General features: G+C 35.2%; 1 protein-coding gene across 2 annotated transcripts; it reads right to left on the reverse strand.

Annotated features, from left to right (window-relative positions):
- Window positions 1–1,638: 1,638 nt before the first annotated feature.
- LOC21412407 (G-type lectin S-receptor-like serine/threonine-protein kinase At4g27290) lies at window positions 1,639–5,591 on the reverse strand. Of its 2 annotated transcripts, none has more exons than XM_024165419.1 (7): window positions 4,232–5,591; window positions 3,588–3,692; window positions 3,175–3,323; window positions 2,880–3,090; window positions 2,554–2,791; window positions 2,306–2,459; window positions 1,639–2,225 (listed from the first exon to the last, which is right to left on the reverse strand). In XM_024165419.1, the coding sequence occupies exons 1-7, from the start codon at window positions 5,556–5,558 to the stop codon at window positions 1,920–1,922; spliced, it is 2,490 nt and encodes an 829-aa protein (XP_024021187.1). In that variant the 5' UTR covers window positions 5,559–5,591; the 3' UTR covers window positions 1,639–1,919. The 2 variants fall into 2 exon arrangements, with proteins under 2 accessions (XP_024021187.1, XP_024021186.1); XM_024165418.1 differs by having other exon boundaries at window positions 3,588–3,698.
- Window positions 5,592–12,146: the final 6,555 nt, after the last annotated feature.

The following is a 12,146-nucleotide window of genomic DNA, read 5'->3' on the forward strand; positions in this document are numbered from 1 at the left end:
TGGCAAATGGATGTCAAGACGACGTTCTTGAAACAAACGATTTGACCAAGTGGTCAAGACTTTTGGATTCCAACAGAATATGGATGAACCTTATGTTTATAAGCATATTCAAGATGGGAAAGTGGTTTTGCTATTATATGTTGATGACATTCTAGTCATTGGCAATGATGTAGGGGCTTTGTCACCAGTCAACTTTTGGCTTACCAAACAGTTTGACATGAAAGACTTAGGATAAGCTAATTATGTTCTGGGCTTTCAGATCTTAAGATATCGAAAGAACAAAATGACAGCTCTTTCTCAGGCTTCATACATAGATAAGATTCTCGATAATTATGCAATGCAGAATTCCAAGAAAGGTGGGCAACCATCTAGGTCTAGAATTACTCTTTCGAACAGTGATTGTCCCAAGACATCTGAGGAAAGAGAATACATGGCAAAGGTACCCTATGCTTCGGTGGTTGGAAGCCTCATGTATGTAATGCTTTGCACTTGACCATATATTTGCCATATGGTCGGGATTGTAAGTCGATATCAGTCAAATCTAGGACCTAAACACTGGGTAGCAGTCAAGCATATATTCAACTATCTTCGGAGGACTAGAAGTTATATGCTGACATCTTCCGGGGAGGATTTGACACCTCTAGGATATACAAATTTAGATTTTCAATCCTGTTTGGATTCTAGAAAATCAACTTTGGGTTCTGTCTTTACTCTGGGAGGTGGTTCCATCATTTGGAGTGTCAAGCAAACTAGCACTTCTAACTCAACGATGGAAGCCGAGTATGTGGCAGCTAGTGATGCTTCAAAAGAAGCAGAGTGGCTCCGCAAATTTTTTATGGATCTTGAAGTAGTTCCTGGTGTGGATAAGCCATTAAGACTGTACTGTGATAACAGTGCGGCAATAGCTAACACTAAAGAACCAAGATATCAGAAAATGAGTAAGCACATAGACACGAAGTATCATGTGATAAGGAGCATTATTAAAGAAGGGCATGTGGAAATATGTAAGATCATATCGGAGGATAATATGATTGACCCGTTCACGAAGGCCTTGCCAGCTAAGGCCTTTTTCATATGTGTATTCGTTTCTCTTATGGGTCGTCACGAAGGCCTTGCGAACTGTATGGCATGAGTTGGAATTACTGGGTCTATGGTTACTAATATTGTTGCTTCCAAGAATTATCCGCTATTTTCATTCGGGAATTTTTACAGGACCTTTAATTATGATCATTATGGAATTATAAATTCAATTCTTATACTGAATTATATAATTAGCGGAAATTTGTAATTCCTATCGTCATTCTAAAACTTCACTCATTTGGTAATTCTAAGGATATTCTTATTCTGAGAATTTCCGTCACATAAAGTCATAACTCCTGAATACTGAACCTTTCACTTCATAATTAATTTAATGGTCACAGAATAAAGTCTCTTAATTGACATTACAAAAGTTTCATTTCGTAATTAGCTAGATTACCAAGAAAATTCATTGTCTAAGTTTGGCAAAACTCGGGATTTGAACTGGTAAATTTTTTCGGATATTACAGATAACTAGCGCAGCAGCCAAATCGATTTTGAGAACTGTTGGTTTGCTAAAAATTGTATCCATCGAAAAGATGCAGCTATACTATTGTGGCCTACAATCGAATTTATTTTTCATATTCAAAACAAAATTATTCCCTTTCTGTCTAAATATTGTAACTTTCAACACAAGAAAAGTAATACAAACAAACCACGGATTGTGTTGACCACTACTAGCCATTAGAAATTGAACACAAAACTCAGATACATTGACAACAACTACCACACCCACTAGACAACACTTCTTTGAGAAAAGGTTTTATCAACTTGATGTTGGTTAAAAGAATAGATATTTTGATGCAAAGCATGCAGATGCTATGGTTATATAGTATATAGCCTTATCGGCCCATGATGGTTGTTCTGGTCATTGTGTTTTTCGATAACGACTCATCCTTACTCGAGGAGCAATCTTCTTGTGAATTTCTTTCAATGAAATATCCTGGTGGTTTTGGCTGCGCCAGCTCAGTCTCACTACCTAACATGAGAACAACAGACGACATGCTTGGTCTATCCTTGGGACGTTGCTGCACACATAACAGACCAACATGTATGCAACGCAACACTTCCTGCAGATTGTCATATGACTCCCTTAATTGTGCATCGATGAGTTCTAATGGCCTTCCTTCTTTTAACAATGCCCATGCCTAGAAATATCAAGGAACAATGTGTCATTGTTGTTACACTATTCCTTAAAAGTTAAGAAATGCAACTTTTTGACACTTACACGTCCAATGAGTGTAAACCCCTCATTGTTCTCATGGTGAAAACCTATACTTCTCTTTCCACTTACAATCTCCAACATGATTGTACCAAAGCTAAAAATGTCGGAATTAGTTGAGAAGAGACCACTGAAAGCATATTCCGGAGCCATGTAGCCACTACACACATGTAATATCAGCAATTAAAATGAAATGCACTCTACGGAATATAACTAAACACTTTTCTACATAAAGAGGTTTCACGAATACTCACTAAGTGCCCACTACTCTGTTTGTTTTTCCTTCTGTTTCATCTTCTCCGAATGTTCTAGCCATGCCAAAGTCTGAAATTTTAGGATTCATCTCTTTATCAAGAAGAATATTGCTAGCTTTGAGATCTCTATGCACAATCCTCAATCTAGAATCTTGGTGGAGATATTGAAGCCCTCGAGCAATACCGCATATAATTTCAAAACGCTTTGGCCATTGTAATAATTTACTTCGCTCCTTATCTACAAAATATTTTCTTCAAGTTAAGCACGAAATACACAAATTTCAAAGCAATACAAAAAATGGAATAAATTGAATAGGGGTTCCTACCAAAAATAAAACAGTCCAGGCTTTTGTTGGGCATATATTCATAAACCAACAATTTTTCTTCTTTGTCAATGCAACAACCAAGAAGTTTTACGAGATTACGATGCTGAAGCTTGGCAATTAGTATTACTTCATTTTTAAGCTCATTTATTCCTTGGCGAGAGCTCAATGAGAGCCTCTTCACAGCAATCTCTTGACCATCTTCCAGCATACCCTGAAATCTCGAGCCAATTTCATAATTTTTTAAAATATTTCCTTTTGTCCATTATATTCTTGAACTAGCATAATATGAACTTACTCTATATACAGGTCCAAAACCACCTTCTCCGAGCTTGATGTTTACGGAGAAATTATTTGTGGCAATACTAATTGTATCTTGGCTGAACAATGGCAGCTCAAAGTCTTCCTCTTTTGCCTTGTTTTTTCGAGTTGTTTTTCTATTTCTCCCTGTTTCAGAAGTTCAAGCTACTCAAAAATCTCTAACGTAAGAAAATAGAACGATAATTCAAGTGAAATAGTAATAACAAGAAGAAGTAGCCTGTAGTTCTCAAAATCAGGCTCCTTATTCAAGTACAATAAAGCTTTACATGACTGCACTATAATTGTAATTGCTCAGGATATTGTAGTACAAAATTAAATTAATTTAGGTTGTGAAACATAAAAGTCTTATGTTTACGAAGATGATTAAAGGAAGAGTGTCAACAATGTTACCTTTTAATGTTTTCCTGAAGATGTAATACCCAACTAAGAGCATCCCAGAAAGTGATCCAACAACTGATACAACTATTATTGCTCTCAACTTACGAGCTGCTCTTGCTATTCCTTAGTTTTTTACGGAATGGAAACGCAAACAAAAATGTCAGTTGCAGCAAAAAGATGGGAGAAATCATGGTAAAGTAATCAGCATTGAAAGACAGTGCATGGACTTCTTGTGGAAACCAGTGGCGCGGTGGGACGCTAATGAAACACCAGTTTTGAACTAAATAATAGTACAACTCTCTTTATGTACCTATTTGTTTATTTCTTTTTTGATCCAACTGAACCAACCTTGTAATTATTAAGAATAATTCACTTTTTAAAAAAGTTCATAATTCACAAATTTAAACTTATACAATAATGATGTTGAGGTTTGGTTTATTTGGAATTTGAAGTTTGAATATAAGATAACTAAAGTAAAAAAATCTAATATAGATGTCATAATAATTAGAAAAACATAGGGGGGTGGGGTGCAAACTAACCGAAAAAGTGTAAATATGGTTTGGGCAAAATTAAAAGGAGCAAAATGAAAATAGGTCATCTTTTGTAGGAAGGAGTGAAAATAGAAAGGAGGCACAAGAAAGAAAAGAAACATGTACCTAGTTCCGAAGCTGGTATTCGAACATATAGTGGTTGTTCACTGTCAGAAATTTCTCTCATGTCCATAAGACCGCCAAACCAGATACGACACCCCTTTCCATATCCTTTGATATCGCGGTTTGAATAAGCCGAACATGAGCAGTTGCTCAAGCATTTGGCCCTGCATTCCTTTAGATTTATACCGTCGTTGAACCAAGTATTTCTCGTATCTGGCATTTTTATTCCAACAAGTCTGACAAAACCATCTTCATCTTTATGCTTTTCCTCGTCTCTTTCTCCATCCTGGCAATTCAGCGGAGATTTGCGGACGCATCCTTCAGACCAATCCCTTAAATCCCATCTTTGTTGGGACTTAGGCTTAAATCCGTTCAAACATTGGCACACTGCATTCTCACTTATGACACAATTCCCATTGGCTCCGCAGCGGCCATAGATATCACAATCATCCTGAGGAGCTGAACCGTATAGCTTCCAACTCCGGCCTCCTTCCATCCATATAAGTAGCTGAAATGCGCTATTTGTTTGGTTCATGACAATTCTTGTGCTTACCGAGTTGATCTTGAGGTTGTACATGCAATAAAGCTCGTACCCATTGTAAACAAAGTGGGTATCAAAAAGTTGATTAGGCTTTAACAATGGCAAACCACTAATACCAATGCCGTTCCACGGTCCAGAGCGGTAGTATATTTCCGTGCCCTTCCATACGTATGCTTCCGGATAAATGTCAAGTTTAACCGCCGAGCCATAACTCAAGTCTCCTGGACAAGGGTCGTCCCAAGTTTTCCATGCTGAAAATTTCCTATTAAGACCTTTTCTGATGTCCCATCCAAATTTCATACCGGGTAAGAATGTATCTGCAGGGTAGTCAAAGCTTTGCCACAAATAATTACTCTCTAAATTTCTATCTTCCTCGTCTCTCAATACAAGATTCCCAGAATCTAGGAGCTCTACTATCGGACGCTTCTTCACTTTTTTCGACGAGTTTGTAGACCACACCACAACACTCTTGTTCTGATTCAGAAGCACAAGATTGCCTGTGCTGTTTATGGTCAACACGCCGGAGAAATCATTAATTGGGCTGCATCTGTTTGCAACCCAAACGACCTTTCGAACCGGGATTTTCTTGTACCAAATTCCCACGTAACGATTCGTGGGAGTGCCTGGACTGAAGAAACCCAACTCAAAGATTCCTTCTTTAGAAACTAAAGTTTTGCCGTCGCTTATATTGAAGAAGGGACTTATGCTATCAACCGCAAAAGAAACTTTTTGCAAGGAAAAAAAAATAGAAATGACATGTACAAGAATCAAACCGAAAATCATCGGCATTTGTTCTTATATCTAGCACTCTGTGCCTTTGTTTCAAGCACTCTCTGCGTTTGCTATTGACTAGTACTGCAGTTTTTGGGCAGTTTTTTCATCAAGAAAGTCTATACTATTTTTACCAGCTGGCATCCTTGACAGTATCCTTGAACTCATTTAAAGATTAGAAAACTGCATACTAATCAATAGACAGATCCTTGGCATTTTCTGACCCATTCATACTATCGCATTTTCTGGTCAACACGCGAAACTGTTGCAATAGTGTCCAGATCATGAATTTTCAGACTCCGAAATGACGTCGCTTTCTTGCCAGAAATTTGCCATTGCTAAATAGCTTAGGGATGCCTTAAATGCATCCGTAAATTCTCAGTGAAAAGACGTATGGCATACTTGGTGATAAGTTTGATACCTAATAAGCAGATACAAAATTTAGCGCCGAAAAAAAAAAAAAAAAAAAAAAAAAAAAAAACACTATCATTTTCCACTTAACTGGTGTTTTTATAAAAGTGGGATTACCTGCTCACATAGTTCTATGAAAACAAAAGAAAGGAGTGTTAGTTTAGGGACTATATTTAGTACAATTTCTCGTATTTAATGTTTTCCATCTATTCATTTAACAAATGAACTAATTTTAGCAATTTTTTTAGTTAGAGATTAAATTTACTACAAATTTTCACGTAGAAACTATTTCTAAAGAGAGAAAATAGTTTAGAGATCATTTATGAGATGAAGTTAGCAGTTTACATCTAATATTTAATAAAAGGACCATATTATGAGATAATTTTGGCGTTCAGAACAAAATTGACTACAAGAACTATAACTCATAAGATACTTTATAAACTTTTCATGAAACTTATTTTCATGGATTTATTCCTAAAAAAACAAATTCAATTCGCAAGACTGCTATAACTCATAAGATGCTTTATAAAGACGTATTGTACACTTGCCACCTAGGAAAGAGACAGCTAACCTTGACCATAACCACTCTCCCCCGTCACATTATCACAGTCATGATCCACAGTGCCGTGTGATTGTTCTTATTTTTACAGAAATCAAAGGATATTGGGCCTAACTCAACCTAATAAAACCGGCTTGTTAGGGGAGGATTGCCCTCACCTTATTAAGTGGATCATGTTAATATCTCCAGCCAATGATGAATTCTAATAAGCCCCCTCACGCACAGCGTGGACCATGCCAAACCGCTACGAAATCAAGTTAATTACCTTTAATTTAACTTTAATTTATCAAGGGTGTAGATCATGTCTTGAGAAATCAATGGATGAGATTTTAGTATTTAGAATATTCCAAAGGTCTAGGAATTAATGGTTGAGATCAATTGGGAGGGATAAGCACAATGATGGACACACTGATAACTATCAATGGCTAGGATTTGGAAAGAAGTGATCCAATGGCTCAAAATGGAGAAGATAGAAATGTGAGGACCACTTTTATAAGTGTGGGGCTGATTCCTACAGCATGTTGGGGCAGAGAGCATTTGAAATCCATTTCATGGCATGTACCATAAGCATGCATAAGAGAGATAAGAGTTGGTGCCATCAAATAAGGCAAAATAGGAGACAAATGTATTAAGTCATGCAAAACCCACTTAAATGCATGCAAGTACATGCACAACCAGCCCTTGTGCAGATTTTTTTCTCAGCCAAAAGAGACCAGAAAACTGGTCCAACAACAAGCCCCAAAACCACCTTAGATGAAGTTCAGGGATCATTTATGAGATGAAGTTAGCAGATTACATCTAATATTTAATAAAAGGACCATATTATGAGATAATTTTGGCGTTCAGGGCAAAATTGACTTCGAGAACAATAACTCATAAGATGCTTTATAAACTTTTCATGAAACTTATTTTCATGAATTTATTCCTAAAAAAAAAAAAATCAATTCGCAAGACTGCTATAACTCATAAGATGCTTTATAAAGACGTATTGTACACTTGCCACCTAGGAAAGAGACGGCTAACCTTGACCATAACCACTCTCGCTAGTCACATTATCGCAGTCATGATCCACAGTGCCGTGTGATTGTTCTTATAACTCAATTAAGTATCATTCAAATTCAACTTTATCCGAATCTAATCAAGAGGAAAAATACGATATTTTGTTTGCGTACTTGATTTTTTTTTCCTTAACAAATATTATTGTTATACAAATAGACTGTTTCTCATCGTCGTAAGAGATACATCAGAGGTCAAATTATTGGTCTGTATAATAATTATAAACGTAACTACAAAAAAAATATATTCCAGATATTTCTCTGGTAGATGTTTCCCATCCTTTTCTTATAGAAGATTATGGTAGATGTTTCACATTATTACATATACTAAAGGGAAGGAGCTGATCATTATTCATCCAGACTCATTTACTGTACATAGTATAGTAAACTTACGATTTTGCCCTTTATTACACATTTCCTCCGTTTCTGGGTAAGGGGTTTTTGGTCTTTTTAGGTTCCAGATTGTAGTTGTACAGTTTTGCCCCCGGTTTCTTATTCCTTCCATTGTTTTTCGGTTGGGCTTTTTGGTTATTTCACGCAAGTTGCGCCCTACCTTCTATTCCTTTCTCAGTGTCTTTATTCACTCTCTTGTTCTTTCCTCATTTCTTTGTCGCCTTCACCTCCTTCACTCTTTTGCCAAAAAAGAAAAAAGAAAGGTACAAAAATCATTTGTAAAATACAATGGTAGACAATAGATGTAGTGACCAAGAAAATTCCAGAATTTTAATAATGTAATTCATGTATTCAAGTCAAGAATTTTCTTAGAAAATCATTATACTATGTACATTTTGTGATTGAAGGATTTATGGAATTAACATCTGCATTCCTAAATTCTGTAGCAGATTTCACGTTAAGTTCACGTTTTTTCGATCAAGCAAATTCGATCGATAAATTCTTACTGTGCTTTAAAACGGAAGAATTTCCAGTACAGATACAGTTTGAGAATCTTAATTTTAAGAATCTCCCAACACAGTACAAACTAGCATCTAGTACCCGTATACAGGAGAAAATAGCTGTCAGTATAATTTTGGACAGTTTTAATAAGTAACTTAAGGGAATGGACAAAAGTACAAAGGGTAGGTTAGTGTGTGTGATTTGATGTGATGTGATGAGAAAGGTGAATAGGACTCATGGTTAGTTTTTTTCTCCTTTTTCTCTTCACTTGGCCGGCCATCTTCAAGGGATTTATAGCCAAAAATTTTGGTTAAATGTTGAGTGTGCTAGAGGATTGATGTGATAGAAATGATTGAAAGGAAATCATGACATTTCTTCCTTCACTTTTTCTCTTCACTTGGCCGGCCATCTTCGAGGGGTTTAAGCAAAATTTTTGTTAGTTAAGTAGACTAAAGGAGGTAATAACCTAGTGGTCTAGAAATAGAACCAATGTGATCTAAGCCTAACTTTTGCTTTATCTCACTTCCTTCTCCATATCCAAAACCGGTTCTCCAAAGCTCCAACCCTCAAGTTTTCTAAACTTTTCCCTCACCAAAACCAAGCCATCCCTTACCTCACACACACTCAAAAGTTCCCATAAATCTCACCACAAATCCTAGTTTAAGTTGATGGAGAAAAGGAGGAGTCTAGACAAGCATTTCTCCAAGGGTAAAAACTCTAAAATTCTCTTTTTTTTTTCATGTTTTAGTAAAGTTGGAAATGTAGAAATATTCTTCTCAAATTTCCTTATCCTCTTCTAGTTTCAAGCCGTTAACGAATCTTAGAGGAGATCAAAGGCTTTCAAGAGAGAGAACTCTTTAAGGGTAAGATTCTTAAACTCTTCCCCATTATTTTTCTAGCCAACCTTAAGGACGAATTCATGATGTAATTTGTGGTTCATGAGGAGATAAGTGTAATAAGGGTGTGTGAGTTTTATGTTGGTTTTGTGAGTTTTGAGGTTAGTTTGATGTGGTATGTTTATGCTTGATCTAAGTTGCTTATTTTCCACTACACCACAATAGGCTTTTCGTAGCTGACGAAAAACGCTATTAATCACTATCAATAGCGCTTTTTAGAACGATAGGACAGCGGACGCTATTATAGGTCCTAAGAAAACATAGCGTTTCAAGAGAGTTATAGAAAGCGCTATAAAATTGAAGTATTATAGCGTGTAAGAAAAGTTATTTTCATCCTCTTACAGCTCTTTAGCATAGCTACGATACAGATTAATAACTTTTTTTCCTTGTTATGTTCATATTGTTGTAACTTTTTAAAATTATTATTGATATCCTTTTAAATTCATTCAAATAAATAGTAATTCCGAGATATGTGATATATCTAAATAGAAACATTCAAATTAAAACATAAAAACATTCAATGTAATAATTGTTATCAGTATCTACAAAGTTGGCAATAAGATGTTTACAACACAAGTCATACCATTTGTCCACAATTTTAACATTAAAAACAAGTAAAGAATACAGAGAAATAGCTAGAGATATCAAAATATCTAAAATGTCTAGCCAAATGAAATGGTTAAGTAAATAAGCCATCTTGACAAAATGCTCCAACAAAAAAGTCATCTCCTCCAACATAACAACTATTAACCTGTCACAAAATTAGTATAATTAATTAATTAAAACATATAAATTCATTACCTAATGAAGCACAAAAAGAAAAAACCAGATAAACCATACAATCCTCATGGCTTACCTTCTGAATAGTTCACCTCCTTCCCACCCACCCACCCACCCACCCGTTTGACACACACACACAAAGCTTACCTTCTGAATCAAAAGACTTTGATACCACATCAATCCTCATGTTTTTAGGTTTGAAGAAACCAAGGACATATTCTATAAGTTCCTCACCCCACATATAGTCCCAACACATGACATTCTCTGCAGGATAATGTAGTAAACTCTCTGCACACATATGAATTTCATGCACTAAGAGATAATTAGACCTAGTCTTTTCTCTGCCAAGAATACTACTTTTATATGGTAAAGTCGGTAACAACGAAAAGTCTATAAAAAACCAAAACAAAAAGTTAACGTCTTTCAGTTTTGTTGAAGTGCTACAAGATACCCTTAACATAATTACAAGAGCTCCCTTATGCTAAAGCCATTTACAGAACATGTAAAAGACTTAAAAATGAGCAAGATTTCTACCAGAATTCTATCCAACTCTATTTCTAGTCATCCTAGGCCAAACTCTTAGCCACCATATCCTTTTCTCTTTTAAACTATTTTAGTCAACTTCTTGTATGAAGAAAACACATTTACCAGAAGTAGTGTAGCTTCCTTTTCAGCTCAAACAAAGCGCTCTTTTTGTATAGCTAAATCTAGTGTCATTTTTACAAAGTCTTGGAGTTCAGAAGTAAATTAAAAAAGAAAATGACACAATTGTAATTAAAAATTAAAAATTATTTCTAATGCCCGCTCAATGTAATTGTAATATGTACATTTATATATTTTTAAATATATATAAAACAAATCAGTCAAAATGTCAACAAATTTTAATATATATATATATTATAACTCTTTATAAACGCTATTATAGACTTTAACAGTAACGTTTTTTGAGAAACGCTATAACTAACCGCTACGAAAAGTCATTTTTCTTGTAGTGTCAAGTGCGCAACGGAATTTTAAAATTTTTTAAATTAAAGCCAAAGCTAACCAAGAACATGTTCATGATGTTACATAACATAAATACCAAAGATCTAACTCATACCTTCAAGGATTATCGAAACAACATGTCTGACAGATCAAAGCGTTATATGCATTTTAAGCAAGTTTAAAGCATACAGAATGCTTATTCAAAGATTAAATCAACATGACAGCTTCAGAATCAGTTTTCCACTTCAAAAACTCAGTCCAATATCAGTAAATATGTTCAAAAACATTTCAAATCCAATATATACTAACACCCCTTCAAGATTTCCATCTCTAAATCATACAAAAGTCTATCAAGAAACTCAAAATTCATTAAAAAAAAGAACTCAGATCAAGCTTACTAACAAAAATAGAGGAAATATTTCTCAGTAAGAGTATATTTAAGAAAAATAACACAAACGCATGAAAAAAATAGGGGACCTAACACCCAATCCATTCAAGGCTGCTACTGATTCTTGCATTCACATATAACAAGGAATACATACCTCAGCTTCATCCATGGTCAATGCATAAAACTAGTAAACCGTTAGTAACATGTATTTAGACCCAATAAACAACCAATCCCAACTACTATTACTTCCGGTGTGTTAACAAAGGATCTAAGAAGCCAAACAGTAGTTTAATTAACTTACGTGTGCTGGTGAAGGAAATAACGAACATGGTCTGAAACAATCTGAGAATCAGCGGCCTGCAAATGCACAAATCCTCAGAATCATAAACGTAACAAATTAAAATAGCAAATACAGCTAAATCAAACAAGAAAATGATCATAAATTACAAAATTTACCCTTATTATAACACTGCCATGGACATGCCACATCATTGACGATTACAACACATTTTCTCACTTACAAATAAATGCAAAGAATCTCTTCTATCTGCTATCTAGACTAAAAATTTGAAATTTTACAAGCTATAATTCTAAAATGACGAGAATAAGTCCATAAAAAAAAGCAACGTAATAAACTAG

The sequence above is a fragment of the Morus notabilis genome, unplaced genomic scaffold (assembly GCF_000414095.1).
Source record: "Morus notabilis unplaced genomic scaffold, ASM41409v2 Scaffold76, whole genome shotgun sequence".
NCBI lineage: Eukaryota > Viridiplantae > Streptophyta > Magnoliopsida > Rosales > Moraceae > Morus > Morus notabilis.